The sequence below is a fragment of the Heliangelus exortis genome, chromosome 1 (assembly GCF_036169615.1).
Source record: "Heliangelus exortis chromosome 1, bHelExo1.hap1, whole genome shotgun sequence".
Classification (NCBI taxonomy): domain Eukaryota; kingdom Metazoa; phylum Chordata; class Aves; order Apodiformes; family Trochilidae; genus Heliangelus; species Heliangelus exortis.
The window spans coordinates 136,335,587-136,363,551 of record NC_092422.1 but is presented as its reverse complement, the minus strand read 5'-3'; the positions used below and the strand labels follow the sequence as shown (position 1 = coordinate 136,363,551).

Genomic DNA, 27,965 nt, shown 5'->3' with positions numbered 1-27,965 from the left:
CTCCCTGACGGGCGGAGAGCGTGGCACAGGGTGGTGTCACGCCATAGCATCACGGTCCACAAAGCAGGCAGCGGGCTGCACTCTCCCAGGACGCCCTGTTCCTCACTTCCCACTGTGGGCGATCACTTGGGCGCCGTGTCCACGCCGAGCACCAGGCCTAGGAGTTTGATGCCTCGGTTCTAGCACCAGACACTCCCTGACACAAGGATGTGGTGTCCTCCCCCAGGTGGGGCGCCCTGACCTTCACAGGGAGGAAAGGAGGGAGGCAGAGACCCCACCTCCCCCTCCTCACCCCCACCGACGCGCCCGCTGGCGGTTAACGGCCGCCCGCCCCGCGTAACGGCCGCCGCCCCGCCTGCCGTGACGCGGGGAAGCAGAGGGAGCAGGTGAGGCGGCGCCGGCCATTGGGAGGCGGGCGGTGACCCCCGCGCCGTCCCGCCCCGTCCCGCCCCCCCGCCGCCGCTATATCATGCGGGGGGCGGGCGGCAGGGCGGGCCTGAGCGTGTGCGGGCACCGAGGTGAGCGGGTAGGCGGGAGTCAGGCAGTGCGGGACCGGCTGCGGGGAAGGAGATGGTAGACGGTGACGCTGGCAGGGGGGAGCCTGCAGCTGCTCCCTCCTTCCCTCTCCTCCTGCTCCGTGCTCAGGGAGCGGCGGCGAGGCTTGCGGGGCGAGGGGCCGGCGGCGGCGGCGGCTGTGCCCTCTTTCTCGCAGCCCATGGCAAGGGCGTGATGAGGGGCTGGCCCCGCTTTCCACTCTCCGCGGGCCTGGGAGCCGTCGGGGTGGGGTGCGGAGGCATCTCCCTGGCTGCTGGTGTGGGTCGTGGCAGGGCTGAGCCGGGGGCTGGGGGACATGTAAGGGTTTCTTCTCCTCTGTCCCCTCGCCGTGGGCTGTCGGTGCCCGCTGGGGTCATGCGCTGCAGGCCCGCCTGGCTGTCTGGGAGGCAGAAATGTGGTGTCATTGCTTTCCAGGAGCAGGTGTAAGTAGTTGAAGGTGAGGGTGGTGGAGCATCTCTTTACAGATATTCTCTGTTCAAGGTTAAAGCCCAGCCCCTCCTATCAAAGCTGGTGTCTCGCAATGGCACAAGCACGTCTCTTGGGTGGGTGTTAGCAGAGATCGGGTCTTCATGCAGACTAATGCTTTTCTATCAGCTTGCCTTAATAAGCATTTTTTCCCTTCACTTTTTAAATTGATCTGTTCTTAGTGTAAATTCTTGCTTGGATTGCTGCAAAGGTCATGAAGGGTTAAAACTGATTTAATGGGAGTGAAAAGAAAAGAGGCAATGCCTTCAGGCATGCTACTTTTCCATCTTCATTCAGGCTGCAGCTTGGATGCGAGGCTGGCGGCATGATTTGCAATTGCTTGCTTGCAGTTTTTTCCCTTGTGGGTGATGTTTGCGGGAAACCCGCCTAGTTTTATATGGGCACTATATTGGGTTTCTGGAATCATCCCCTGTGCTGTCTGATTCTGCCTATGTAAAGATTTTGTGGTGTCTCGATGGGTGGGGAGACTTGAACAATACAAAGTTTGCCTTGCTTTGAAATTCGTGCTACTGATATATAAAAAAGGGGGGGGGAGGGGAGTGAAAGATGGTCATGAATTCTGTCTGAGGCTCAATTCTATGGCTTCATTTTCTGAATGTGGGATAAGAAAAGATATATCAAAAAAAAAAAAAAAAAAAGGGGGGGGGAGGGAGAGCGAGCACGTCCGACAGAGAACTAAATAAACGGCGTTTCTATGCAGCTCCATCCATTTCAATGGTGCAGCTTTCCCAAGCCCCTTTCCGTCGCCCATCGTCACCTTCAGGCCGGTCGGAGGAGGGGGAGGATAAGAGGATGAAGGCGGCCAAGCAGCAGGTGAACCCGTCTGGGGAGAGCCAGCCTCTCTCCAGCCCCCTGCAGTCTGCGCTCGGCTCGGCAGCCTCTCCTTCCCAGGCGTATGAGACTTACATTGATAATGGGCTTATCTGCCTCAAACATAAGATAAGGAACATTGAGAAAAAGAAGGTAACTTGTTTTTCTTTGCTATGGCATGTATTTAAATTGCTAATATTGGAACTCGGTACCTGTTGTATAATAGCTGGGGTTAGGTGGTGTGTGTATATGGGGAGTAGTATGTTGGGTTTTTAAAGTAACCTGTGAAAGGACCTAAATGTGGATTTGCGAATGCCTTTTTATCATTTTTATTCCCGTGTAGTAGAGTGGTATTCTTTATTGTTCTGAAGTGTGCTACTTGCATTTGACATTGTATGAGTGTAACACTACTGCTTCAGGGGATCAGGAGTGCAGCTCCTTATAAACCTGTTCTCAGCTGCCAGATTTACAGTGCATGTCCAGTTGTTAAGAAATTGAGTGGTCATCAAAACTGGGGATGCTGTTCAGGTAGACTGAATCAGTTCAAAACTGACTTGGAACTGATTTGGAGATGGCTTATAGCCTTGTGGAAATCTGTATTTCTTCTATTGATTACGTGCATCTAATATTAGGATGTAGTTATGTATGTAACATTGGAAATTAGGAACAGTGTTCCCTCTAACTCATGGAAATGTCAAATTTAGTAAATATGTATTGCACTTTATTTTGCAAAAAACCTCTGTATGTTAAGTATTGTTACTCACTAGAAAGCTTTTAACCAAAGTATCCAGTGCCTGCTTTCTTGCTTTGAACTGTGCTTTTCTGGGATGGGAGTGGGGGGGGGGGGGGGGGCAGAGCAGTGTTAGTAAGAACTGATATAATGATACACCTCAAATATTGTGGGTATTGCAGGCTTTTGCATTCTAAGACTTCTCAGTGGATTAGTAGGTGACTGAAGGTTATGTGCATCAATGTTAATTGGGAGAATGCTATTTTCTGTAAGATAAAGTAAGTAATGGTGCAGTTACTTTTGGCACTGGGTCAGGATTACAGGTAAAGAAAAAGTATGAATATGTTGTGCTTTTAAATTTCTGAAAAGCTTTGTTATGTCTTGGGGAGTGAAGAGGGAGTAGATGAGTGTTCTAGCCATGTGGCTAGGGGACTTATCCACCTGCAGTAGATGCAGTATTACTGCTGTCTCATGTCATGCATCGTGCTGTAACTTTGAATAGTGTCAGATAAGCATGTTTTCCTAGTGTGATTAATCAAGGTCCCAGGAAGCTTCTGGTTGTGGATTTCCCAAGTATCTTTGGTTCTTCCAGTGAATGACAGTATGACCTCAACAGCAAATGGAAGTGTGACTTAATAGAATGAATAAGAAATATCCCTAGTCCAAGGCTTCTGTAGGTATTGGTAATAGTAACAGTAATTCTGTGTGAGCAGATACACAAATGAAGTAATATCCAACTTCCTCTTTTACTTGTGTTTATAAAGAGGCTTGTCATACCTAATAGTTTACTTTTGTATAGCTTACATCAGCTTTTAAAGACCATTTCAGTATATTAGAAATCTTATGTATTCCATAAATGTAGTAATTCACTTTTTTATAAAACAGTGCTATAAAATTGTGATAGCTTAACTGAAGCCAGATTTTGAAAGACTGTCTGGAAAATTAAATAGAGTTATTCAAGAATAAATGGCTAAAGTTCAGCATTTACCTGGAAAATCTAAAAAAGCCTAGTTTAAAATGAGGACAATGGATGTGTTTGGAGCTCCTTAAAGATCTAGGGTCAATGCATTAGTACTTAAATAAAACAAAGGTAGTGAGTAAGAAATAAAAGATCAAAGATAAGAAAGGGAAGTAGGCAGTCCTGGAGACAGAGATACGCCTTTCATTTGGCTAAACTTTTAATGTTAATTTATCCTGAAAAGGAGAGGAAGCAGGAAAATTCCTGTTTTGTTGCATTATGTAGGCAAAATATGGAAAGAACTTCGGGTATAACTTGTATGCCATACTCTATATTAGTCAGAAATCAATATAAAAAAATTACTTTGAATTTTCCTACAGCTTAAATTAGAAGACTATAAGGATCGCCTGAAAAAGGGAGAAGCCCTCAATCAAGACCAGTTGGTAAGTTTGCTTAATGCAGGAGTGGGCAATCTCAGTCTTCAAATGTGTCAGAAGGGATAGTGAGCTGAAGATGGTCATGGTGGTATAGTTTTACAGAAGGAATGCCTACAGGCTTGCACTAGTATTTTTTCCCAAAACTAAATAGACATATTGTTGGTAATTAAGCTGAATGATGAGCCCACGAGCTTGAAGTCTCCCACTTTAGCCTTCATGTTATGTACTGAAGTCATAGAAGGTCCTTGTTTATCTTTGCTGTGTAAAGTTCCAGCTTCAGTGCTCCTGGACTGTTTTTCTTGATGAGGTGTCAGTATGCAGCTTATCTGCAAGGCATTGAAGTGTTTAAACACAAACATCAAGACTTCTGGGGTAGCTAATTAATCCTCATAGCTTCTTCATTAATAGATGGTAGTTGAAATAGCCTATTGGCTGCAGAGTCCTGTTGGTTAGAAGTAGCTGTTAAAATATACATGATAAACAGTCATGTAATACCAAGGAAGACACTGGTTTAACTTGCATGGGATCCAAAGGCTTTCCTAGTACAAAAATCTGTCTATGAGTCAATGACTTCATTGAGAGTACTTGTGGCTTGCTGTTGCTGCTATTAGATGACTAGGAGTCACCAGCACTCTCAGATGCTACTAGAACACTATTTTGTACCTAAGGTTGCTAGAGTTTGGAATTCCAGGATGCAAGATCCCTACTCAACAAATGGGATGCACTTTGTAGAATGACCTTAAACTTGTCTGATATTAAAGCAGTGGTTCTGGCTTTTCTCTGTCTTGCACTAGAATGGATTCTAGAGCTGAAACCAGGTTTTTGTAACATGAAAGCTATTGCTGCTTAGGTGTGTGTGGGGAGCAGTGTTACTTAATCCAAAGGGCTTATTGCTCTAGTCAGGTAACAGTTATGTTTTAAAAATATACTTCACACACATGCTAAGGAACAATTGTGATAAAGGGCACTGGCACTTCTATGGTAGTGCTGATCCCACTAATGAACCAGTTGGAAAAATACTTCATTGGCTGGTTAGCTTTATCACAGCACAGTAATATGAGAACACAAATGCTGTTTCTTTACTCTGAATCATTTGTAAATAAGAACTAGACATAAATGGGATAAGAGGGGAAGTGATAACTTCTTACTTAAAAGTAGAGTAGACCTGTTGAAGTGTATGATCATTTATCACTTAGCAATTAAATCTAGTGTAGTCTCTTGCCATCACAAGTGCAGAAATAGAAGAATTAAATTTGATGGATTGAAGTAGGATGACCTCTTAGTTCTTTTAAACTTAATCTGGAATCAGGTGGGCAAGAGGTTTTTGCATTTGCATCCTAGGTGTTAAGTACAACCTATTTTATTCTGTCACTGTTGCATCCAGCAATGCTAATTTTGGAAAATTTATAGGCAATTAATGTGGCTACTGGCTTTCAGCGGAGCTTGGCTTTTTAAGTATTGGTATTTTATCCCAATTTCCCTGGGATATCCCGGGCTTCTAAGAAGAGGAATTAGATTCAGGCTTGGTAGTGAGCTAATCACTTGCACAAGAAATTGCCTGGGAAGACAAATTTGTAGGATATCTGTGTAGTGGTGTGGGCTGGCTTTGTACTCGGACAGCTAAATTTGAAGTACCAGTTACAGACAGAATTTTTTAAAAGTTAGTTTCAGAGAAGTATACACTAAATGAGTAGTTCCCAATGAGAAGGTGACTACAAGAGGGATCGAGATGCAACCAGTAGTCCTAAACATGAAAAATAGATTTTTATCTTAATTTGCAGGAGGCAGTAGAGAAATATGATGAAGTAGTACACAACTTGGAATTTGCCAAGGAACTTCAGAAGACTTTTTCTGGACTTAGCCAAGACGTAAGTATAAAATACTCTTCCCTGTGTTGTCAGGAGGTAAGTGCAAATTTGTGCTGTTCTTGTTCCTCTTCTAATAGCTACTCTTATATGCCAATATGCAGAATACTAGGAAGTTTCAGTCTTGGAACTTGAGGGACCAATATGCTTAAACTGTCTTGTAGTGAGTAGAGCAGAGTAAATGTTGAGTTTTGTGTACCACTGACCTCAATATGGTTATTCACTGTGTATCCCTGCAAGAGCTTATACCCAAGTAAATTGAGTCATTTGAATTCAGCATTGTTTGGTAACTCCAGTTTACTTAGTTTTGAAACAGTTAACCATCTTGCTGGTAGCTTGTGCCTGAGGTGGACTCATCCCCTGCATAGGTGCAGACAAGTGGTGGAGCAGCTCTACTGTAAAGGACACATGGGTAGTTGTGAGCAGCAGGCAGAAAAAGTTAAGGGTATCCCTGGAGCTAGACTAGAAGAAGGCTAGACTTAGACTGAGGACTGATAGATTAAGGAGAAATGATAACTTGGTACTTGTTAACCAGTTCTCTATTTCTGGTCACATGGCCTGACACAAATGTCATAGATAAACTTCAATGAGTCCAGTGGTGGGCCTCAGAATGGCTGGGGGCTGGAGCATGAGACCTGAGAGGAGAGCCTGACAGAACTGGGCATGCTGGGCCTGTTGAATTGAAGGCTTGATAGGAGGTGCAATATTGTCCTTCAGATACCAAAGAGTTTCCTGAAAGGATGGAGCTAGGCTTTTTGCTGTAGTAGCAGAAGGAATAATCCTAAACTCAAGTAGTAGGTTCAAATTAGGCGTTAAATGGTCACTATGAAGATGATTGAGCACTAGAGTGTGCTGCCTAGAGAAGTAGTAAAACTGTTCTTGGATCTTTTCAAGACCTGATTCTATAAAGCTTCAAGCAATTTGGTCTTGATTCAGTGCAACCTTTATTCTGGAGGCTGGACTAGATGACATACCAAGATCCCTTCCAAAGTGAATGCTTTGATACTTTCACCGTGGGAAAGTGCTGGGGTTAAATCACTTTGGCTTAACTGAGAATTACAGTTCTCAGTAAAATTTTACTGAAGCTCATCAAGTTTGCCATTTATTCTGCTGTAGTTTTCTCTGTTTGTGGCAAGTCATGGATTTAGTGCGTCACTTAGGTATTTATTCAGGGTTTAAAGCACTACCTATATTTTTATATAAGCAAGTGTTTTTGGGGAAACTGGTCTCTTGGCTCAGGCAGACACTTTTGTTAGGAAAAGATGGGATCCACGTTGGTGCTGAGGGTGCTAAACATGATTAGTCACTGCTCTGGCATTATTTCTTGCCTCTTATAGTATGCTGGAGGACTGGTAAAATGTCTAAGTTTTGACTGAGACACAAACAATTTTGCTAGAGATGCTTTCTTGCATATGTAGTAATTCCAGCTAGTGCAGTAAATCTCTCAAAGTATTATGTGAGCAGGGATTCAAAAGCCTTTCCAGCAGTTGTTGTTTCTCGGCCATTCTATGTTGAACATAGAAACTATTGTGCTGTATGTAAATCTTAGATTGCTTGCTGTTTTCCTTTATGTAGCTGCTCATGTTCTATGTACCAGAAATGAAGGACTGACCTAGTCTAGCTTTCTGTAGGTGTGTTTAGTAATTCAGCATTAAATCCTCCCTGTTCATGTTTCTTCTTAATTTATGCTAAATTTAATGGCTAACCCACTTTGTTTATCCCTTGGCTACACTTCTCCCAGTATGGATTCTACAGCCAATACCCATTACTGGAACACTAGGGGCCATTCTGGCAGCAACATCCTTATATCCTTTACAGAGCATTCTAGAAAACTACTTATTCACAGTTCTTGCTTCACAGCCACAGTCACTTGGATATCTTTTTCTACATAATTCTACTAGTACATAATTCTTCCTCTGATGCCTGAGGGCTATGTGTGTTCTGTGAGTTGTGTTTGTTTATTTAATGAAGGCTTCAGTCTTTTTCCAGCAGAACAGGAGTAACCGTAGGATTCTGGTGTGTCATTTAAACTGGATAACTTAGAATTAAAAAGGTGGTTGCATCACCATGAGAAATTTGAGACCACTTTTATCACAGGAAGTTAGTGGTGCTATTGTTGGAGGTCAGCTAGGCTTGGATTTGTGCACTGGTAGCAATTCTTTTAATTGCTTGCATTTGTTTTTGAAAGCTGTAATAAAGCAACTAACAGGCCTAATCAGGATTTAAGTATCATAAAGGCATATCAGAAGTGAAGTTACCAGTATCCAGTCTGACTTAAAGCTGGAGGAGTTGAGACTTGGTTGATAAATGGGGAGAGCTTCTGGAGGAAAAGCTTGAAAGTCATCTAACCAAAAGAATTAGTTATTTTGATCAACATAGGATGATCAATACTAAACTTGATGTGTTTTATCCTGGAATCCTGTTACTAACCCACTGTTTACCTCTTGAATTAATGTATTGAAATAGCTGCTGAAGGCCCAGAGGAAGGCTCAGCGAAGAGAGAGTCTGCTGAAGCTTGAAGCAGAGAAGAAAAAGCTGCGTACAATTCTTCAAGTCCAGTATGTGCTGCAGAACTTCACTCAAGAGCATGTTCAGAAAGATTTCAAAGGTGGTATGAATGGTGCAATATACTTGCCTTCTAAAGAACTAGACTACCTCATAAGATTTGCAAAACTGACTTGTCCAGAAAGAAATGAGAACTTGAGGTAAGTTAAAGGTTTTTGTCTAACTGGTATGCTTCATTCATTACAGTAAAAGTTATGTGTCAGACTGCCATGTCTTGAAATAATGTTTTGTGACACTAGTTAGAATTCTATTCAGTATACTTTCTTTAGTCTGAGACTAGGAGTGTAGCAAATTTACCTCACTCTGAGCATTAAAGAAAAGCTGCAGTGATTTGTCTCAGTTGTGAAAGTTACACACAAGCCCTGCCATTGTATGTCTCCTTGTGGACTGAGGGGAATAGTCCAGTATAATCATAAACAACAGAATCTGGTGTGCTGTTTCTAAGGCTCATGAAATTTTAAAAGTGTGGTGAACGCAGGGGAACTGTTCTAAATTCCATTCACATGATGATCCAGATATGCTTGTCTTCCAAAGGAATGTAAAGTGGTCCTGAGACTCTCTTGCTGTTAGCTTCAGAGTAGTTTTAAAAAATTGACTGAAGGCTTTATACCTCTGTTCTGAATATCATATATTTTAAGGTACTAGGTTGTCAGCAGGTATATGTCAGTACTAACTTGGCATTGTGTTTGTTCTGTGGTGGCTTATGCTAAGCCCAACAACCTGTATACTTTAAGATAATACAGTAAGAATTGTATTTAAATATGGAAAAAGTAGTTATCGGGTGGGAAGCTGAAACACTGTGGATAGGAGTAATTATTTCTGTGTTCAAGCATGACAAGTTCCTAAAACTTCTTATCTATCAAATGTTAAATGATCTTTGCTCCTAAGTGAACCTCTAAATAACAGCTACTTACAAAAAGCCACAAAATAAGTCTCTTGTAACAGTGTAATAACTTCATTCCTAGCTTAATTCTTGCTATATTACACTTCCGTAAGATGCATAATCCTTTCCTTTGGGATACTAAATTTTGTCATGGTGGACTTTAATATCCATTGTCTGGAGAAGGTGGAGTGGATCATGAACCTTTGTCAAAGCTTCCCAATAACTAGCAGAGTGGCAGGAACTGTTGATGGTTTCCCATGCATGTGTATCCAATAAACAAGGTGAACATCTGATTAAGCAGCAGTTGTTTCCCAGTCTAGAAGCCCTGGCTTGGAATAAAGTGTAGCCATATGGTCTTGTGGGACAGCTGGGCTCCCTAATCTGTCTTAATTTCAGCAAAAGAATTTAAATTTGCTAGACTGAATCATGTACAAACAGTTACAGCTGAATTGCTTTCAGTAGTGGATAATGAGTTTAGGATTCACTCTGTGTATACAGCCTGAATTTGAAAAGCTAAAAGCTAGTGCCTTAAAATGAGAGGTTATTGGAATACTACAAGACTTGATCTTGACTATGATTCTACCTGGTAAAACTCATTTGTTTTAGTGTGGAAGATCAGATGGAACAATCATCTCTTTACTTCTGGGACCTTCTAGAAGGAAGTGAGAAACCTGTGGTTGGAACAACATGTGAGTGTCTCATCTAGAGAAATAACTTAGATCTTAATCTTGGGTGCTATTTAAATATCTTAAAATGAATATACAGGCTACTAAGCAAAGCACTTTCAAGTGTGTGTTAATGCAGTGATTCAAGGATGATCTGCTCTTTGTTCTAAGTTGTTTTTTAAGTAGAGATCAAAACAGTACAGGAAATCTTTCCCTGGAAAAAAGTGTGTTCTTCTACCAATGTACCTGCACCTTTTTGAGAAAAAATGATGGTAGGAAAAAAAGGTGATGCATGAATACCTTACAAAACCAGCAGGTGGAAGTTCTTTGGATGGGGGACCTCTGTTCCCAGCCATGAAATGTTAGCTTGAGTATAATGATGTGCATTACAAAGCTTCATGGCCTCAGACTGAAGATCCCACATTGAAGTGTCTCCCCTGTAGGAATTCAGGCCCAAACCCATTGTCTGACTACAGTGCAGGATGCCACACTGAGGAAGGATAGTCAGTCAGTCATGGAACTTCCTGTGATCTTCAGATATGTAAAGTTCTGTCTTCCCCTGACCTGTTGCAGATGTCCTCATTTTCAAGCACATCAACATTTGTGAAACTCCAAATTTTTTTTTCATCTGTGGCTTTTAGTTTCAAAATCTCTGCTGTAAGCTAACACACATTCTATGTTACTATTTAGTACTTGCTTGTGAGGAAACTGTCCTTAGTTGAGTGGTGTCTTTTCTATTGCAAACAGATCTTGCTTGTCCCGTTTACTCCAGCCTTGTAATGTTTGTGTGACAGTAATCTTTCATTTGTCATTCACAGCAATGCCATTTAAGCCGTTAGATACGAGCACTGATGTACCCTAATTTCCACATACAGATATTTGAACTGACAGCTAAGTGTTAAGTCTTTATGTAGTTATGTATGGAGTGCAAGCTGGCCTTGTAGTGGAACAAGCTGGTAATTTTAGCCTTGTATTTGTGTTGATATGACCTAATAGTTGCCTGGTTATCTTCACTTTTTTGTAACTTTTTTACTATAATCTAAGGTTTTGGGACTATTTTGTAAGTATTTCTATCCCTTTGATGTCAGTCTTCCCTCCTTCTATGTGCAAGCTAAACTTCAGATAAAGCTGTCTATGTTATTAGCATTCACTGCCTTGGAAGACAACTTTATTAAATTCTATCTACTATTCTTGTTTATGTGGTTTTCACTGGTAGGAGTGATCTTTTGCTAAATGTTCTTCCTGTTCTCAAGGCTGCCCTGTCTCTAGCCTGTCTGAAACAATTTATAGTGTCACTGCTTCTTTTGAGGTCTTTGTGTCTACTCTAGGTTGTTTTTCTGATGAAAATAAGGGAATTGGACAGTCCTCATTGGAAAAAGTACACAGTTAAATTTGGCTTCAACCATGTTAACTTTATTCTTGCTTTCTTTCCCCTGCTTGTTTTTGCAGATCTTAATTTTACCTTCTGAGACTTGCCATCCTGTACTGGGAAGGGGGCCTTGCAGGGTAGTCAGCAGCCACTTTGTTTAGGTTTGCCTATGCTTTCATTTGCCCAACATGCTTTTCATATCAGTTCTGCCTAGTTTCTAAAGGTAAACAAATCCCTTTCTAGGTATGTAGGAGACCAGATGGCTCAGTGTTTACCTTGTGTGCATTTAAACAAGCTGCAGTCTTACCTGTGGATTGCAAAGATATTTTCATCTAATACATAAAGCAGTTTAAAAAATACTTTCATTAAAATACTGTTGCTGTAACTGAGTGAGGTGTGTGGATTTGGACAACTTGCAATTTATATAAAGGGAGGAATCAAGGAGTCTAAATCTCAATACTCCTTAATTTTCAAATTTTCATGTCTTCATGGATTTTTACTCTTCAGATAAACACATGAAGGACCTGTTATCCAAACTTCTAGACTCTGGCTACTTCGAAAGTATCCCGTCTCCTCGCACCAGTGTGCCAGTAAAAGAACTGGAAGAAGAAGTAAATAGAAAATCTGAGAGAACAAGACAGATGTCAAAAGGAGAGTCTGTCAAAGAACCAGGTGCAATATTACAGGGTTCAATTGCTGTAGTGTAATAATGGCATAAGCTTGAAATGAGCATTGGCTTTGAATAGCTTGATGCTAAGCTTAATCCTGCACTGTAACTTGTTTGCAATGTAGCAACTAAAATAGAACCTGCAAGGATTGCAGCCTTATTCTGGCTAATATGGTAGAAAAAAAGTCTGGTTCATATATATACAATAGGATATTTTTGCCTTCTGAGTAAGCTGCCATATTGAAGATGTGAGAATTGTCGGGTATGGGGAATGTTACATAGTACAGTAACCAAATTATGAACGCTACAAAATGTTTCTTGTTTAACTCAGCTTCCTGCAAATGTAAAATTGAGTCAAAGTAAAAGCTTGTCTCAAAATAGCATGTTGAACAACAAGCTGAGCCTTCAGAATATCTGGTTTAGCTATTGGCACTACTACTTAAGCAGAATTAAAGACTTGCTACTGTTTGGTATGTCTTTCTGCATTTCATTCATTGAAACAATTTAACTTTCTTTCTCTAGAATCCATTATGGAGCTTATGAAGTCTGAAATACAGCCACAGGAGGTAAGATACTTCACTACTGGTTGCTTTCCCTTATTACTGTAACTTATCAGAAACAACTGCATTTCTTCAGCCCTTTTTTAAACTTAGAGCCTGAACAGCAACCTAGGTGTTATGTAGAAGCAAAAAGAACTGTTTTGCATTCCTAGTTCTAACCTCAAATTCATGGTTTCTCTGGGGTATGTTTGGATAAATGGGGCAAGATTATTTGAAGCAGTACTTAAATGCTTCAGCACTTTCCTGAGTAAACCAAAGCATCAGCCTTTAAGACAAAAACCACACTGATCTTGTATTCTGTGTTGTAGAGAAAATACACATCTACTGAAGCTGCCTCTGAATGCTAACCTTTCACAGTAGGCTTGATATTGGTGGGCTTGAGACTGATGTAGGTCTTGCTCTGGTTTGTCAGAAAAGTAGGTATCCCAAGACAAACTCATCTTCATAGGGGTGTGTAGATCTGTTTCAATAGCCTTTGGGACTGCTGAGTACTCAAGCTTCAACCTTTGATAGCATAAAAACTTTTAGACTTGTTTTGAAAGGTGGAAGGGCAAGTTCATTAAGTGGATATACTTGTTCTTAATATGCTGAATCCCTATTGCCCAGGTATCCCACTAGAGGGTCTACTCCAGAACAAGTTTTTATAACCTGCTGGTTGTGCTGTTACCTGACTCTAAAGCTTTTCTGGTGACTTGTTAGGAAAAACCTCAGACAGGGAGCCTTGCACATTCTTTGCTTCACATTTGCTTCCAGTTTATGACAAAGTAGTAACCGAGGAAAACTTTATCATAGAATCATAGAATTGGCTGGGTTGGAAGGGACCTCAGATCATCAAGTCCAACCCTTGATCCACTACTGCTGCAGTTACCAGACCATGGCACTGAGTGCCACATCCAGTCTCTTTTTAAATATCTCCAGGGATGGAGAATCCACCACTTCCCTGGGCAGCCCATTCCAATGCCTGATCACCCTCTCTGTAAAGAAATTCTTTCTAATGTCCAACCTAAACCTCCCCTGGCACAACTTGAGACCGTGCCCTCTTGTTTTGCTGAGAGTTGCCTGGGAAAAGAGACCAACCCCCACCTGGCTACCCCCTCCTTTCAGGGAGTTGTAGAGAGTGATGAGGTCTCCCCTGAGCCTCCTCTTCTCCAGGCTGAACAGCCCCAGCTCCCTCAGCCTCTCCTCATAGGATCTGTGCTCGAGTCCCTTCACCAGCCTGGTTGCCCTCCTTTGGACCTGCTCCAGGACCTCAATCTCCTTCCTAAACTGAGGGGCCCAGAACTGGACACAGTACTCGAGGGCAGTAAACTCAGCCTGGAGTTGAAGTCCAGTGATACTATTATCTTAGAAACTGGTGACTTTTTAGTATTTAAACTCTGTTAAGACTAATGGTTATATTTGGCCCCTGGGAACTCCAATAACCAAAGATATTGGTGTAAGGTGGTGCTGCAGCAGTTAGCAGAGTGTCTACTAATACAATCCCACAGTGTTTTAGATGACTAGGAGAACTGCCTCTATGAAAATCACAATTGAACTTGATACTGTTACTGCTTAGGAACACCACTTAGCATGGAGGATAAGAGTAACAGGTTAACTCACATCAAGTATATTTCACTTGTGCTGTTCAGGACTGTTTCATGTTAAGATTAAAATTAGCAAAGTGTTGTAGGAGAAAGCCATGGCTGTCCCCATAGTTTCAATGGCCAGTGCTTAGACTATCTGGGTTATGATTTTAGTCAATTTTTCTGTGACCTAAATGACCTGAACTGTAGTAGCAAAATGTTTTCTTGGGAGCCATTAAGTTTCTTTGGTCTATATAGTTTCTCAACAGGCGTTATTTGCCTGAAGCAGAATACTCTGTCAAGAAGAAGCCAGAAGAGCCCAAACCTTGGGAAGCTGAATGTGCTAGAAAGCAAGATCCTCCAAAGTCCTGGGAAATGCTTGCTGATCTTCAAGACCAGGAACAGAAGCAGAAACAAGAGACCTTAAAACCTTGGGAAACTCGTGTTAGGCAGCAAGAAGAAAAAAGAGCGGAGTCTCCGAAGTCTTGGGAAGCTCATGTTAAAGAGGAGGAACAGAAGTGTGAGTCTACAAAGCCTTGGGAGACCCATGTTGAGGAGGAAGAACAGAAGAAGCAAGAAATGCCAAAGGCCTGGGTAGCACGTGTCCGAGAAGAGCAGGAGTCCCCCAAACCTTGGGTAGCAAAGGTTAGGGAAGAGCAGGACCAGAAGAAACAAGAATTGCCTAAGCCATGGGTATCAAAAGTTAGGGAAGAGCAGGAACAGAAAAAGCAGGAGTCCCTGAAACCTTGGGTAACCAAAGTTAAGGAAGAACCAGAACAAAAGCAAGAATCTCCAAAACCTTGGGTAACTCAAACTAGGGAGCAACCAGGACAGAAGAAGCCAGAGCCTGTGAAATCCTGGGAAATCCCTGTTAGGGAAGAGCCAGAGCAAAAGAAGCAGGAGCCTGTGAAGGCTTGGGCTGCTGTGCATGTTAGGGAGGAGCCAGAACAAAAGAAGCAGGAGGCTCGAGAGGCTTGGGAAAAAGCTGACAGGCAGCAGCAAGTGTCATCACAGCAGCTACAGAACCCTCCGAAGTCCTGGGGAGCTGCAAGTGTTGGGCCAAAGGAGCAGATGGGGCCAAAGAAGTTTGATATGGAACCCAAAGAAGTGAGTTGGCATATGTAGTGTTACCTGTCATAAGCTTTTCTTGCTAGTGTATTGGACTAAAGCTACTTATTAGCAGAAGCTTTATTAGATGCATTTTATAGGCCTGTACTTAGCATCCTTTTTCACTCTTTCTTGGGGCAAATAATTCTGGCAGTTAAACTTTATTTTTGAGTAGCAAGATGGTCTGCTTTGCTTTTTACATCAACACAGTATTGCTGTGTTTGAGCCTTGAATAACTGCTGTATGCATAAGACAGAAGAATTAGCTTAGTTCATCCCCAGCTATTGGCTGTCTGCTCTTATCAGTACAAAGCAGGTATGACTCATCCAGGGATCAAATACTTTGTCGGTGGCTGCATGCAAATAGCATTTCAGTAATTTTTTAGGCTTTTGATTAAAATAGCTGCTGATTCAAGAGAGATCTAACATCTAGATGAAGCAATACCAACTGTACAGGGGCTTAAATATGTTTTTCCAGATGAATGCATAAGCTATACTGCTATCCTGGAGAGTAACAATAGCATGCTTACTTTTAGAAATGTAAAATGAAAGTTATTGCAGGGCTTACAGCTGAGCAGGCTGCTAGCCTCTGGTTACATTACCTTCTTTCTCACCTGTAGTTGGGTAGTAACAGTTCTCTTACTGGGAAAATCAGTAAGATGGTATGCAAAGCAGATCAGTTATGCCATTAAGAGCAGTGCTTGATTTAGAGTTAGATTTCAGAAAGAATATGGGGAACTGAGCAGTTTTTCTCTACAGTGTTGTCAGCAGTACTACCTTGTTCCTGCAAGAAAGTAGAAATCTATTAGTTCCTTACTATTCATAGCAAATGGTTAAGCTAAAGTCTTGTCAGTAAACTTGACATAACCAAAACATTTTTGTGTGCCTAGAAGCGGGAGCGCAAGCAGAAGATTGAGCATGAAATTAAAAGAGTAGGTAACATTCAGCACTGGGAAGCAAAATGGTTAAGGTGTTTCAACTTGATTCCTCTTTACACTGAAGCTGAGTACAAACTTGTGTCTAGTGGTGGTGGTACAGGTGCAAAACCTGGTAGCCTCACGATAAGTAGCTCTGAGCACAGGTAGGTGTTGTGCACCCATTATGTGTAATATTCCTGTAACTGAAACTATAAGATTATATTGGGTCATTTTCAAGCATTTTAATATGCCTTGGAATTTCTGGTGTCAGATTAACTTAAAGCTTAAAAGCAAGATGCTTCCAAATGAGATGGGGCTTTTATTTTTGTATAGGATGGAAAGGTGGATTCTCTTACTTTGATACAGTAAGGGAAAAGGAGAGTCTCCAATCACTTGCAGATCTGTAAACTGTCCAGGAATCTTCATAGTAATGTGTACGTGTGTGGGTCAGCCAAATTAAACTAAACTGAATGTTGGAATGTAAGGTTGCTTGAGATAGATTATGCATTTAAGCAAAAAGAGTGTATTTTTTTTTTAAGTATTCAAAGTTTGATTTTTGTAGTAGACCATAATGAAACACCAGCTCCCTGTATTTTTGCTTAGTAGCTCCTGACAGATCCTAATGCCAAACATACATTGAATGAATTTTGAGTACAAGTATAGTGTCAACCTAGCTGGTTCCAATTACCACTTTTTAAAGTCTTAATTTAACTTGTGAAGTGAATATAAAGAGCAAGGAGTCATATTTTAAACTACTTAAGATAATGAAACTTGTCTTTGTTAACATGAAGAAAGGAGGCAATGCAGAGCTAAGTGGACTTTATTTTGCTTTTAGGGAGAACATAAAAATGACCTTGTACAGGTATCTAGCCATGGTAGGCTTCTGAGACTGAAATCAACCTCTACTCCCTGAAATAATTTAGAGCTCCGAGACATCTTTTTAATAAGCTGTTCAGTTTTGTGATCTTAATCTGATGATTCAACATAATGTGCTATAAATTGCAATGGCTAAGACAGCAGAGTGAGCTGAATAAACAGTTAAAACCTGTTAAACTGTTATTCCAGTTTAACAACTTATGGACCAGCAAACTTGGCTGGAGCTCAGTTTGTGCTGTGAAGAACAGTTTGGCTTTTGCTGTTATGCAGTGCCATTTAATTCCCACTGGGAATGCTGCCCTGAGAAAAAAGCAGATGTATATTTACATGGTACAACTGGTGCTCACTGCTGTGGTTACAGTGTAGGTATCACCCTTCCAGCTCACTGAATACTCCAGAGATGGCAAACCTAAAGAGGAATTGAGGTTCTGTATCATAGAATAGAATTTTACTAGTATATGAGGTGGTTGAAATGTATGTTAGTGTTATGTATAAGTACTCCTTCAGTCTTAAAATAAAAATGAAGCTTTAACAGGAGTGCCTAGTATATTAATAGCACTTTGACTAACAAAATTCCAAAGTTGGCAGTGTGCCTTTATGTAGGTTTATTTGCAATGGTTTAACAGGTCCTAAACCCACTACTTTTGCCCAGTTCTCTTGATACATGTTGAAATACTTCTTGCTGAATGTACAGACAGTGATGTGCCAAACTTAGACTCACGTTGCTTGAACCACTAGTGTTAAGAAATCTCAGCATGTCAAAGTCTGATGTAAGCTAGCCAAACTTGGAATCTGCCACAAGCTTGTAATGACTTCTAGAAACAGCATTTAACTGTAGGCTAGAAAGAAAAGCTGGTTTAAAACCATCATAAGGATGTCATGTACTTGCTCTTTTTCAAAGCATCACCTTTATAAAGGCACAAAACCTGAAGCATTTTAAATTTATGATTATTTTTAATGTTATTTTAGTTGCACTTAAATATTTTAATTTTGAACACCTAACTACCAGCAAACCAATATGAGAACATCACTATAGTGATTTCTGGCTAGCGTTAGTATATATCTGCAGGAACTAGAAAATAACTTCTATGCAGTGGAGAGTCTTTCAATCCTAACTTAAAGGCCTAATACCATGCGTGTAACTCTGTATGCTTGCTCTTCTAGTTGAAGTAAAGAATGCTACCAGCATAATGCACAGAGTATGAGCTGGGGGAGGAAATGCAGACTAACAGGTTGTGAAATCATATGGAAAATTTGTATCATCTTTGCAACCACAAGTGAAACACTGCAGTCTCTTCTGCTTCCATGCTTTTGAGTCTATTTACTTGTTTGCACTTGCAGGTCGAACTTATGTAGCTAGAGGACAATCTTAATAGCTTCATGTGTTGCCAGATGACCTGGTTAGATGACAAAGTGTCAAGGTTCTGCAACCCATTTGTCAAACATTAGAACTCATTTGGTAGTGTAATTGTGTCTTGGTAAACTGTATTGAGGAGGAAGAGTAATAGAAGCATTAATCAGTTTGACCTATAATCAATTTACTATGACAGTAGGTGTTTTTTAAGGTGTAAGTCTGCTTTTAAGTGAGGTCTAATAAAGTGATGGACTAAGATTCAGATTCCTAGCACTTTAATCTAAAATTTGCTGAGGTTTAACTTTACTCGACTGTATCTTTTGTCCTGCACTTAGATCCTTGATAGCTTTAGTTACTTCTCAGTACTGGTATCTATACAAAAATATAAATTTGGATAGTCCATACTTAACTGTAGTGCTTGTGCATCAGACTTTATTTTAGAGCTAGAAGAGTGTACCTTTGCCCTACTCTGTCTTAATTATAAAATAAAACTTAGAGCTCAAAAAGTAGCTGTCATAGGCCACAGATTTTTAGAAAGTGAGTCCTTCAGAGTTAATGGTGTCCTGCATATGCATGGATTATGCCTTGTGAAGCTCACTAAACCCTGAAAGCTTCTTCCTTGTGCATGCTATTGAAATTTCTGTAAATGTTAGTAATTAGTTGAAGTATTTGGGCTTGTTGTCCTAAAACTAGACAAAGAGCATTTCATATATTCGTTTTGAAGTTAGTGTGATGAGTGTCATGACACAACCCCTTCTGCCATATAATCTAATGACTTCATACAAATACTCAACTTCACAGTGTATTTGAAGTAATAACCCTTCTTTTAGACAAATGTTAGTATTGTAGGAAAGTAAAGGCTTTAACATGTTCCTTTGTGTCTCAATATTCAGGACAGTTGAAATAATACAACCACTTAATGACTTATGATTTGTCCCCCTCTGAATGCATTGTTAAGCATAAAAACAGCAAAGCTTCAGAGATTCACCAAAATTTGTTTTAAAAATATCTACAACAAGCCTACCTCTTCCTTAAGCTGCTTGCAAAAGATGTTAAACTATCTAGACATGCTAATATTATTGTCACTCTGTAAATAACAGGGCCTCTGCTATTTAAGGAGTTTACTATTGTGATTTTTCTGATACCTTAGATTTGCCTGTTGTCTGATAAAACATTCCCACCTCTGAAGGTGAAGTGAGAATCAGTTGCAATGAACTGTTAAGGGACAATCTGCAACAATCAAGGAATAAGACCTCACAGAAGTCCTTTAGTTACAAGGATACTTTTCATGCCAAGCTTGGAAAAGTTTAATACTTTATGCAGGAGCTGGTGCTTTAAGAGTGTCTGGCTTGTTAGTGGATGCATTTGGGTTTAATCCTGATTAACCTGCTTGCAATATATATCTTGGGTGCAGTTTTTTCAGAATTTCTGGAAATGACATCCTAATAAAAGACCTGTACTTAGTGACATGGGTTCTACTGGGAGGAAACATATTTAAAACATTGAATGAGACACCTTTGATTTTTAAGTTTGTTCTGGCATTCACCTTAAATATATGGGTTTACTTAGGTGGAGATGCCTGTTTTTGTACTAAATGCAGGCAACTTTTACTGTCTTTTGCATATTTGACCAAGAAATCGAGTGAACTGAATTCTGTGGCGGAAAAAGTTGTGGCAACAGTAAGCTGATTTTTAACAAAATATTTCAGGAAATACCAGTAATAGCACAGAATTCCCTGGCTGACAGTGTCTGATACCTGTAGGTTACTCTAGAAGTATATTGGATAAGGCAGCTTGTCTTGCTTTCCAGTATTAGATTTAATATTTTTCTTATTATTAGGTGCCTAAACCTGTACATCAGCCAGCTGCAGAATTTTGCTCTACTTCTACTCTTCCAAAAGATCCAGTATTGAGAAGGGAAAAACTTCAGGATTTGATGACTCAAATACAAGGGACTTACAACTTCATGCAAGTATGTTTTTCTCTGTTGTAGCACAAAGCTTCAATTCTTACTAAGTTAGGGAAGAGAGTGCTGACTGTGTGTTTCCAGTGAATGGATCTAGCTCTAATTAGCTAACAAAGTTGTTAAATGAGTTTCATTTGTACTTAATTTTTTTTCCCAACTGATGATCTTTTTTACAAAAGGAGTCCATTCTGGATTTTGATAAAGCTTCACCAAGTGCCATTGGTTCATCCCAACCACCTTCAGTTACTCCAGCAAGTAGCCCTGTAGGTAGGTAATGTAAGTTTAAATTGTATGTAACATTTTGCAAACATTAACAGGTTTTGTTTGGGCTGTAGATAGTAGGTGTGGTGAAGACGGCTTGTCTAATTATAATTACCAATCAAAATATCAATGTCTGACTGAAAACCAGGCAGCTTGAACAGCTTACCTGCTTATTTGTTGCTGGAGGTGGCTTAAATTCGTGTATGTGCCTGGAAATAGGATGCTTATATAATTGCTGACTGGCATGCAGATATGTACCCAGCTATAAATTTGGCATGCTGTATCTGTGTAATAACCTTGTCTAGATATGATGTATATAGACATAAGCTGTGAGTGAGCTCAGGATGAAGAGCAATTTTCTAGCTACACTTAGAAAAATGGAATTTTCTACAATGGGCCATGTTATACTCTTTTGGTGAGTCTTTGGCTGTAAAACACATTTACCCAGTTTAGTGGTAATTTTTTAAATCTGGGAAGTGGGTATCTCTGGTAAGAACACTTGTGGTATAGAATACCTATTCTTTTACAAAAAAACCCTCAAGTTTTCAATGGGGTATAGTTTACTGATGCAAGTCTAAATATTTGAAGTGCATACACTTAAAGTAGCATGAACATTTATACACTAAATGCTTTCAAAAAGTAGAACTGTGCACTGAAATTGCATTTAGTGTTTAAATGGAAAAATAAATGTTGATTAATGCATTCTTTTTTTACAGCTTCAAAAGAACAGAAACTTCCAAGCCAGAGTGATTTTCTTCAACAGCCCCTTCAAGTAAGTAGGAGTTAAAGAACAGAGCTTTAGCCAAGGAATAATAAACATTATTCACTAGAATCAGCTTAGTGTTAATTTTTTTCCTGTTGTCAGTAGTTCTGTAAGAAATTCCATGTATCTTAGATTAGCAAACTACTCTGATCACTCAAATGCTGATGAAGCTGTCTGCCCTTTGGCTTGAAATGTAGCAGCAAGTGTTAGAAATTTCTGAAAGCAAAACAGTAGGCTGAAGACATCTTGAAATAGTTTGAATGTTTAGCCCATAGGTTCCAGTCATAGTTCATAGGTGTGTGCAGGAGAACATGCTGCTGCTTCATCTCCTGCCTCATTCTGAGGTTTTTTGGAAATGCCCAAAGTGAGTTTCAGTGAAACTGAATATCTAAGATATTTCAAATCCTTATCTCAGTTTTCTCTACCTGCAAGGCTGCTGCTTCATCCATGACACTGCGTGGTTCAAATACTTCCCTAGCATCTGCTGATCCAGCTCTTTCTGGCTCTGAAACTGAAGATTTGGTGACACCTCAGGCACCACAGGTAATATACCCTGGGGTTCATTGGCATTCAAAAACCTGTGTGTTAGCCTGTCCTAACAAAACTGTGGAGGGCTCTTTCCTGAATAACTTAACAGCATTCAGGGACAGAATGCAAGTAACAGCAAATAGCAGATCTGGATTATGTAGAGATCAAGGCCAGGTTGGATGGAACTTTGAGCAACCTGATCTAGTGGTCGGTGTCCCTGCCCATGCAGAGGGGTTGAAACTGGATCATTTTTAGTGATCACCTACAACCCAATACATTGTATTGACTGGGAAAAGTCTTTCTAATATTGTATGAGTGCAAAGCAAACTATCTGACTCTTGAAATGGGAAGGATGTGGAGTGAAAAAGTCAGACTAGAATGTGTGGTGCATATTCTTGCGGCAGCATAATTATTTGATTTGGTTGTAGAATACTCCCCCTAAATGACAGCACAGGGGTCATAAATCAGGATGGATATTCTCATGAAATAGCAGAGTTCAGTGTAAGCTGAAGACTGAGATTTTTCTCAAGCACTAACTGAAGAAGCACTGGGAATCTTGTATCCTGATGTTCAGCCAGAACCTTGGTCTTTGCTTTCTTAACTGTATTAATGTGCAGTTAGTCTCAGTGTTCTGATATTGTTTACAGCTTAAATATTTCAATTTATGCAGATTGTGGTCTTAAGTATCTCTTGCTAAGTGTTGCTGTGTTCAGAGCTGGGTCTGACATGTTGGATTCTAATACAGTGTATGTACATTGTAATGGGGAAGTTTTCATCCTTTTAAAATAGTTTTTGTTGATGTATGTGCTGTTAGTATATTGTGCATGTAATATTTACTATTCCTTAGTATACTGAATACTTGAATGTAACAGCCTTGACAAGGGTATTATAGTCTTGCTGCCTCCTGAACTGGCATTTTTTACCTGGTTCTTGTTACCTTCTCTTACTCGTACAGTGTCATAAGACCTTGTGCTGACAAGGATTAAATAATTTTACTGTTTATTATGTATCCAGAAGACTTGTGCTGTGCTATCATGTGAAACATGATACATCGAACATTTAATAAAATGGTCTGAGTTTTTTTGGTAAATTTACTCTTTGGAATCAGGGTTACTTGTGCCCATGAAATTGTACTGAAATTGTGATGGTAATCTTTTCCAGTTTTGCTTCCCATGGAAAGCAGTACATCAGCTTTGTTTGGTCCCAGCACAACCAGGGAACACACTCCATGGTGACAGTGCACTCTTCTGGTATGCAAGTGCAGTTCTGTCTGCACATAGTGAGAATGGTACAGAGTCTTTAGCCCTGGGCTGTGTAGCTAAGTGTCATCAACTCTTAAGCTTAGTATTTAAAATGTAAGCTAACTGTAGAGTGCACAGGTTCTGAAAAGGCAAATCAGAGTTTGGCTCTGAAGGCTTGTTTAACAGAGCTTACCAGAAGTTTAACATCAGGCATGTCTTTCCATATAGTTCAATGAGATGGGTGTGTGTCACAGACTTCACTGCAAATAAATGCTTGAGGCAATCTACAGTTCTTAAAATCATCTGATTTTGCAGGGCTAGTTGTACAGCCTGTTGTGTAGGAAGGATAATCTAAGTCTGACTCTCTACAGCTAATTACTTGAAGCTTTTGGCTGGGATGACTATTTATTTATTACATTTACTTTGGACTTTGTTTGTCAGTCTTTCAAAATCCCCTAGTTTCAACATATGCACTGGTGTGTCAGCTCTACCAGAATTTTGTCCTTTCTGCAATACTGCTTGTAACAGCAGGTACATGTATGGCTTTTTAGGCATCATCATCACTTTCTCAAGAGACTGAAAAATACACTTCCCAGTCACTATATCAGACCAGTTCATGTATTTCTGAGCCACTGATACCCAAGAAGATTGAAATTGCTCAGGTGAGCTATTACAAATGCAGGTAAGTGAGATACCTTGGTTGTTGGAATGTGTTTAGAGTCTTAAATTCCTTTTGACTTCTGATTCCTATAAGTATTGGTATTATAAGTCAACACTTCATTTTGCCATCTGCAAAGATGAGACTTAATGCTGGTTAATACTTGTCTGGGCAACTCAGCATTGTTTCTAATCTGAAACATAATCGATTAAGTTGGGAGGAAAAAAGAGGCAACCTCCTGAGTTCCTTTAGAAAAGCAAAGTGACTTTTTAAATATCAGGCAGAGAATCACCTTCCAATAAACAGAGTAGAAGTAATTTTGTTTCCTTGGTGGTGGGGAAAATACCTAATGTCTCTTTATTGTGAAAGTATTACAATGAGTAGTATGTATAGTAGCTGAGGCACCATTTCACTTAATCAGCAGAGAGTGCAATAGAAGTACTGTTTGCTGAGAATGCACAGCAAGATTTGAAATTGTAAGCAAAAGCTATTTTGTGGCTCTACTATGTCCACATGTCATCGTGTAGAAACCGCTGACTTCTGTCAGTCTAGGCTTTAGAACAAATTAACTGCTTCTGTTACTGTCTGATAACTATCAAGTGACCTTTCATGACATTTGTTCATCCCTCAGGCTACTATTCCCCTCCCAAGTGAGCCACAGTCACCATTGCCTACTTCAAGCACTTCCATGTCACCAGTACCACCAGCGCAAAGCTTTCAGTCTCCTCCAGCAAGTAGCAGCTCTGTTACAATAACAGCAGCTCCCTTTCAGGCTATGCAGACTGTAAGTATGCAGCTTGGGGCCACAGGCAGATAATTGATATTAATGCTAATAACTTAGCCCTAATACTGGGGAACTGGTGCCCCTTGATAGAGTAGAGAACTTAGTAGATAATTTTGATGTTTTAATGTTGCAAACCTAGATTAGTATTCTGCTTCTCCAGTGCTTTCAGAACTTAAGGCACATCTTCTAAGAACAGAGATCCTGTTTTTGTTCTGTATACATAGTCCCGAAATCTAATATGGGGATATCTGAGCCTAAAGGAACTAAGAAGTCAGACCTGAAATCAACAGATTTATAGCTGTGCCCCAAAGTAAAGTGGATTCTCCTTGAACTGTTCTTATGTGTAGATTTCAAATAATAAAGACCGCAGAGGAAAGGCAATACTCCAGTGTATAGCTGTTAGAACTAAAAGCTTGCTGAAGCCTGAAAATGTCTTGCTGCTTTTTAAACTCTTTCCTTTAGTGAAGTAAAACTTGGTCCCCTGGAATAATGGAAAATATGTCCTTGAATAGGAGTCTTTATCTTGTTAACAAGTACTCAATATAGATAAGTAGGGAATACTCCCCATAGGGTAAGAATAGTGTTTCTTGCAAATAGGTATTATGTTTTCCAGGCCATACATCATAGGAATGTTCTCTAAAACATTGCTATTGTCTAGTAATATGTAGTACAAGCTCAGAGGGACTCAGAGTAAGGGTCTCCTTTCAGTTGTTCATGTTCACTTCCCTGTATTTGTTTAATCCCTGTACTTGTTCAGAAGTTGCTGTAAACCTTCATTTAATGGTTTTGGTTAACGGCAAGCTTAGAAAAGAAGTCACTGAAATTCTTCAAAGGCATTTTCCATTTTAACAAATGTACAGTACAGTTCCACAACTTGTAAGACTATCTGCATCTTGCAGTACTGAGATACAGATAGTAGTGTCATAAGGGGGTTGTGTGCTGGCCTGCTAGAGGAAACAGTTGGCTTCCTGACCCTGGAAAAAAAATGTTACTTTCCCATTATATTCATAGAGACTTCTGTAAATGACAAGAACTCTCAAGTTGTGAAGTTTTGCTGGGATCTAGATGTAGCTGATCTTGCCCTGGTCTGTTTGGACAGTTTGTAGTAGTGGAAAAAAGTTAGATGCACCTCTAGACTTGGTACTTCTGGAAGGTCTTTATACAAAATATAGATCCTTTTACTCAGATTCTAGTTGATCTTGATACTAATTGTCACTTGACAAAATCAGTTGTGATAATTTTGGGTAATTGACTATAAAGAAATGGTTGCTGAAGGGACTAAACTCTGATTAGATTTAACTAATAAGTGTACCACCCAGCTGTTCAGTTCATTAAAACTTGAATTAAAAGACCCTTCCCTTACAGTAAGTGTGTAACCTAAGTAACTTAAAAAAGGAATTAGGAAGTTGAGGCTCAATTTCTTAAAGGGGTGAAAGGGAATCTAATATGGGATTTATCTGAGGGAATAGTCATGTTACACCAGGTATGCCAAGATGGGCATGAAGACCCAAATTCTTCCCAAACATGAAATCTCCTCTCACTACAGACTCTCTTCAGGTCAAAAGCTGTAGGACAAAGGCAATCCAGCAGTTGACTTCCCATAGAAGTAAAACATCATACAGTATGGTAGTTGTAGTTGCCAGCAAACATGGCAGCTATGATCAGTCAAGACATTTCTTGGGCAGTAGCTCTAAAAATAAGAGTAAGTTCTAAAAGCTTGCTGAGGAAAGGATGGGTTGTAAACCAGTCTTCCTCATTCTAAGAGACAGTTGGTGTTCTAGGAACTGATCTAGGCATATGGATGTAAACCACATCATAGCAGGGTGGTAGAAGTAGGCAGAGACTTCAGATGGGAGTGTTAAGCACTTTTCTTTAAATATATCCTAGGTATTTAAAGTGAATGCACCACTGCCTCCACGTAAAGACCAGGAAATTAAAGAGGATTCTTCATATTCATCAGGATATAACCAGAGTTACTCCACAGCAAGTACACAGACTCCTCCTCAATGCCAGTTACCATCTTCTCATGTTGCAGAACAAAGCTCTCTTTCACAAGAACCTCTGTCTTCAGGTGAGAACTGTTTGTGTCTCTGTTTCAAGTAGTCTTTGAAGTTCTTCAGGTTATAGTAGTATTTGAATTCATTAACATGTGCTGTGAGTGTATTCAGGTTCTTCCAACTCAGTGGCATTCTGAACCACTGTCATACAGCACCTGTTAACTTTAGGGTTACTTCAGGTCTAACCTTAGTTGGTGCTGTGGTATGTAAACTGAACTTCAAAACTGCTAGCAGGATGAAAGGCTGCTTCAAACTGGTTTCTATACTAGTTATAGAGAGAGTGTTCCCTATAGATCTGATAAAAGAATTTCCCACCTACTGGAAAACTCAAGTTTGCAATGATACTTCTCAGCCAAAACAATTGTTTGCTTGGAATTGAAGCAGTGGTGAAATACTTCATTTGGAGCCATTAATTTGGCCTCTGACAGACATGAGTGTTGCTGTAGTGCTTGGGGTTGCAGGATGCTAAATAAGAAAGTCAGGATAAGCTTTCAGTGCTGGAGTGAATTGCCCAAAGTGATGAGTATTTTGTGCTACTGGTGCAACCTAAGATGTCATCTAGGAGCTGTTTAGGATTCAAATTTTTTGTTTAAGAACAGGTTAATATCTTTACTTTGAAATTAAAACTCATAACACAATGACTGTAAAGCATGACTGATCTTGATTGATTGTACAAGTACTTGCCACATTCTTCATGTAGATATTACACTTTAGTGTAAGAGCTAAGAGAGGCATTCTAGATGTTGCTGACAGATCATGTCTGCCACTCATGCTTATCACTCCAGCTGTATCTTGTGATGTAGAAGTTCATAGAACCACAGAATGGTTTGGGTTGGAAGAGACCTTAAAGATCATCTTGTTCCAACCCCCCTGATGTGGGCAGGGACACTTCCCACTAGACCTGGTTGCTCAAAGCCCCATCCAGTCTGGCCTTAAACACTTCCAGGGGGGTGAGCATTCATAGTTTCTCTGGGCAACTTGTTCCAGAGCCTCATCATCCTCACAGTAAAGAATTTCTTAATACCTCATCTGAATTAACCCTCTTTTAATTAAAAACATGTAACAGGGATCAAGTTGTTCTTAATGTGGCCCTAAATTTGTCATGTGTTTGTTACCTAAGAAGGCTGGTTTCCTACCTAGGAGGTCTCAGTCACAAGTTACTGTAATTCAGCGAGATACCGAATCAGCTGAGCTGCAGGAACTGTTCACGCATGTGCTTTTTGTCTGAAGCAGGTGCAAGCTGATGACAGCACAACCTGCAGCAAAAGATAATCCTGCTTTTACTTCTCTTTATATAGCTCTGAGTTTTCACCAAGGCTGACTTCATTAGCTGGTTGGGTCTA

At 40.2% G+C, this 27,965-nt stretch overlaps 1 protein-coding gene across 1 annotated transcript in view; it reads left to right on the top strand.

Annotated features, from left to right (window-relative positions):
• The first annotated feature begins 409 nt into the window (after positions 1-409).
• CAPRIN2 (caprin family member 2) overlaps positions 410-27,965 on the top strand; it is a 33,196-nt gene continuing 5,640 nt past the window's right edge. The window contains exons 1-16 of the mRNA XM_071769029.1: positions 410-518; positions 1,742-2,004; positions 3,920-3,982; positions 5,758-5,844; positions 8,308-8,546; positions 9,896-9,978; positions 11,831-11,995; positions 12,513-12,556; positions 14,371-15,219; positions 20,205-20,336; positions 20,510-20,597; positions 21,308-21,363; positions 21,787-21,897; positions 23,675-23,785; positions 24,413-24,565; positions 26,453-26,636. Coding sequence (XP_071625130.1) covers positions 470-518; positions 1,742-2,004; positions 3,920-3,982; positions 5,758-5,844; positions 8,308-8,546; positions 9,896-9,978; positions 11,831-11,995; positions 12,513-12,556; positions 14,371-15,219; positions 20,205-20,336; positions 20,510-20,597; positions 21,308-21,363; positions 21,787-21,897; positions 23,675-23,785; positions 24,413-24,565; positions 26,453-26,636 — 2,677 coding nt within the window. The 5' untranslated portion in view covers positions 410-469. The remainder of the gene's footprint in view (positions 519-1,741; positions 2,005-3,919; positions 3,983-5,757; positions 5,845-8,307; positions 8,547-9,895; positions 9,979-11,830; positions 11,996-12,512; positions 12,557-14,370; positions 15,220-20,204; positions 20,337-20,509; positions 20,598-21,307; positions 21,364-21,786; positions 21,898-23,674; positions 23,786-24,412; positions 24,566-26,452; positions 26,637-27,965) is intronic.